The 4038-nt window shown below is 41.3% G+C and overlaps 1 protein-coding gene across 1 annotated transcript; it reads right to left on the reverse strand.

The window, feature by feature from the left end:
- Positions 1–798: 798 nt before the first annotated feature.
- LOC129048820 (prostate and testis expressed protein 13-like) lies at positions 799–3836 on the reverse strand. Its single transcript, XM_054525393.1, has 4 exons — positions 3435–3836; positions 3283–3306; positions 2815–2955; positions 799–2495 (listed from the first exon to the last, which is right to left on the reverse strand). Exons 1-4 carry the CDS (start codon positions 3508–3510, stop codon positions 2293–2295), a joined length of 444 nt encoding a protein of 147 aa, XP_054381368.1. The 5' UTR covers positions 3511–3836; the 3' UTR covers positions 799–2292.
- Positions 3837–4038: the final 202 nt, after the last annotated feature.

Genomic DNA, 4038 nt, shown 5'->3' on the forward strand with positions numbered 1-4038 from the left:
AATTAAGAAAAGTAAAAATAAAATTTTCAATTAATTATGGATCATTTAAATTACACACAGAGAAGGACAGAGCAAGATGGTAGAAAAGAAGCCTACATCATTTGTCCCTCTAGTAGGATCACCAAATTTTAACAACTATATGCACACAGAAAAGCACCATCACAAGAACCAAAAATCAGGTTGTTCGAACAATCACAGTACCTGGTTTTAACTTGGTATCACTGAAAGAGGCATTAAAGAGGGTAGAAGAGACAGCCTTGAATTGCTGAAACCACCATTCTCCCATCCTCTGGCAGTGGCCATGTGGCACAGAGACCCTGTGCACTTAGGGGAGTGAGATCGCAGCAACTGGGGGACTTGGCATTGAACTCAGTGCTGCCCTGCCACAGAGGAGAGTAAAGCCATGCTGGGCTTAGCCAGCACTTATGTACAGAGGGAACAATTTGGACCAGCCATAGCCAGAGGGTAATCACCCATCCCAGAAGCTAGAACTTGAGTTTATCAGCAAGCCTTGCCACTGCAAGCCAAAGTGCTTTGGGGTCCTAGGTAAAACTGAAAGGCAGTCTAGGGACACAAGGACCACACTTCCTAGGGAACTCTGGTGCTGGGCTGGGCTCAGAGCCAGTAAATACCATGAATCATTGCATTTTTAGAACCTACTGCCAGCATCTTCATTCTGTCCATTTAAACTAATTAATCAACCCTGCATGAAAGAATCTACTTTCTATTTCTCAAGATGTTAAAGTATAGTATTCATCTAAATATAAAATTTGGGGGAAATCTCATCATACATATATTGAAAATATTTTAAAATTTATTTGTAGATTTAAATATTTAATTCTACTTATATAAATACAACATTACACAAACTAATGAGCAGTCATAATCCTGGATATCAATAGGGATGAGACCAACCCTGGGATAATATTACATATGTGCGTATATAATTATAAGCTAAAAAAATACATATCATAGTGTCTGTAGATTCTAATACATAGGATGGCTAAAATCATTTTTAAAACGTAAAACTAAAGTCAACCAATAATAATTCAGGGATTAATTATTGTTATTTCATAACCTATTATTTTTGTTAAGAAAACTACAGTGATGATCTGAAACTCTTATCTCTCTTTAACATTTTTTGTTACAGGGCTGTGCCAACAGAATAAAAACAAGCAGCTTTTATCAATGAGTATGTAGAATACGAGGTGATATTTGAATATTTTTGAGGACTGGGCATCCCTCACATGCTGTCTTATTCATTGTCTATCACTACAACAGAACTGGGTAATTTATAATGAACAGAAATTTATCCAGCTCATGGTTCTGGAGTCTGAAAATTCCAAGAAAATGATGCTGGCATCTGATGAGGGCCTTCTTACTGCATAATAACATGGTGGAAGATCAAGCAAGCACACAAGACAGAGAGAAGAAATCAAGCCAAACTCATCTTTTTTAGCAGGAGCCCACCCTCATGATAACAGCATCAATCCATTCATGAGCTCAGCACCTCTTAAGTGCCCCACCTCCCAATGTCGTTACATTAGCAATGAAATTTCAACATGAATTTTGGAGGGGGATATTCAAACAACAGCACATGCCAAGAGACAGAGTAACTGGCCAAAACTCAGCCAAGTGTGATCAAGTAAAGATGATTAGAAACTTTGTAGCTTAAGACGTGTTGTCAGGAGTAGCTGTGCAGTAGTTTCCCAAAAATGGTGACAGGCATTGTGACTCTTATGTCTAGTACATTGACTATTTCTTTCACATAAGTCAGAGTTTCTAATTTCACATTGACTTTCCCAAACCCCTTCTTAATATAATCCCTACCTACAACCGCCCCCCACATCAAATACTTTCCTACTCTCCTCTCAAATCATTCTCCCAAAACTTCTGGTAACTTTTTCCCTATTTTTATACAATCTACTTTCTCCTGATCTTCCCCCAGAAGCTCTACCATAAAAATACTCTGCTTCCTTTGCAAGATACTTTAGAATTTTAACTTCAGGCCAGGTTTAGCATCGGAACTTAAGGGTAAGTGGAGACTGCCAGGCGGTATCAGGTAGCAAAGACCGAGGAATCCAACCAGAAGGCAGAGTTGAGGTTTTTGTGACCTAGATATTTACCCTTTCCTGTTAATGGAAACATGGACACTGGAAAGACAGAGCTTCCATAGGTAGATATACTGGAATAGAGGAGAGAGTGGTTTGGGGGAAAATGTAAGATGATGGTATTACCATTGGGTAAATAAAAGGGCCAAGACTGCAAGGAGATATAGTTTAACAACCTTAATCATTCATAATTATATGAACCATACACTACTTCATCAGGCTCTGCTCCAAGAATCCTCGTAATATCTACATTATCTCTGCCAGTATTACACCTGTTTTGACTAATGCAGCAAGTTGTTTCTCTCAGGAGGTCGTGGAATACTTGGAACATTCCCTCATCACAGGGCCTGCAAGATAGTGTTGTATAACGGAACAGATATCTCCCTAAAGGGAAGAAAAGCAAATGTGGTCAGTTTGCCTCATTTCATCATCTTCCTAGCAATGACCTCTCCCCAGTACCTCCTCAATTTTCTGTATACTGGAATAAGCCCCTAGACTGTGTCTACATCCTGTCTATGTCTCTCTAGCCATGACCAGGCAGAAGACATCTGCCTCCTACACAGGCCCCCATACCCAGATCTGTGTATGGTGAATCCCACTTCCCACCGTCTCCCATGATTCCAGATTCCCTCCACTCCTTGGCTCCAAGGATTGTGGGCACCATTGGTGATATGTTTTGTCTCTCTGTAACCCCCACACCTACCTGTAGTGAGATCACTAAAGTAATAGTGATCTGTGGCACAACTCCTGTTTTTCAAATATATATTAAACTTCCAGCAACTTTTCATGCCACCGCGGCAAATGGATCCATCAAAGTGTTTACAGAAATTGCAAAATCGAACCCCTGAAAAAGAGAGGCACTTTAAAGAACAGCACTAGGGAAATTGATTCTGCTTCAGAAGTCTGTTCCCACCTGGAAACATTTATATCAGGGTGGTGCAAACCTCATGAGAAGAAAGTTGACACTAGTCCTGGCCTCTGTCAGGGGACCTTACTCTCTTGATTGGGTAACAGCTATGACCCCCAAAGAAGTCAGGGAGCCTCCCAAGTCTAGGGAGGAAAGAAGACACTGGTGTATTGAGTGGGGAGAGGACAATGTGTAAAGAACTCAAGAATGTCTCCCTCATTGTGGCATTATTTAAACAAAAACGACAAACCAACTACACCGTACATTTCCATGTCAGGACTCTGTCTCCTGTGAAGAGAAGAAAAATTGGCCTTAAATTATTTCACAGCAGCCCCAAAAGCCAAGTGTAGAAACCCTTTTCTCCCTCTCCATACATTCTCTCACCACCCATTCGTGCGTTCCTCTCCAGACCTTACCCTCATCCATGAAGAGCACTATGAACATGCCCAGTAGAAGCAACCGGAACATCCTGGGGCCTTTTCCTGAGAACATCACAGTGGGAGGTTCCAGCTTTATTTAATCTCATCACCTGCCCTCAGGCATCCCACTGGAATCACAGAATCATAAATTTCAGCTCAAACCACCTGAATGCTCTTTACAACATTCCTAGAAGAGGGTACATCCTGTCTGTGTTTGCATTCCTCTAGCTACTTGGAACTCAGCCCACCCAGACACCCCATTTCATTTTATCATAAGATATTAATTCATATTGGCATAGAATCTCTTTGGTTGTGTTTTCATATGTTGGTCTACACAGAACATTTCTAACTCCACATCCACATGACTTCCTTTCACATATAATAAAGCTGGGATCACTAAGCATCTAAGAAAGAGTCCATCCTTTTCGGGCACCACACCATCCTGGGTTATCACCTCGGCATGACCTCCAGTGGGACTTTCCCCCTCACAGTGAGGCATCAGGAACAGAGCCCAATACTCCAGATATGGTCTGACTGCTCAGTGTACAACACGTCATTGATGGATGGGATGAACAGGACAGGCCAGGAAAAAGTGGGGAAA

This window comes from Pongo abelii, chromosome 9 (genome assembly GCF_028885655.2).
Source record: "Pongo abelii isolate AG06213 chromosome 9, NHGRI_mPonAbe1-v2.0_pri, whole genome shotgun sequence".
NCBI lineage: Eukaryota > Metazoa > Chordata > Mammalia > Primates > Hominidae > Pongo > Pongo abelii.

Bases quoted from the DNA above. Each gene is read 5' to 3' on its own strand.
- LOC129048820 (XM_054525393.1), bottom strand. From the start codon at position 3,510: ATGTTCTCAGGAAAAGGCCCCAGGATGTTCCGGTTGCTTCTACTGGGC. The intron at 3,307-3,434 runs GTAAGGTCTGGA...TTCTCTTCACAG, and splicing joins AGTGCTCTTCATGGATGAGG to GAGACAGAGTCCTGACATGG. The intron at 2,496-2,814 runs GTAGGTGTGGGG...TCTTCCCTTTAG, and splicing joins CTTTAGTGATCTCACTACAG to GGAGATATCTGTTCCGTTAT.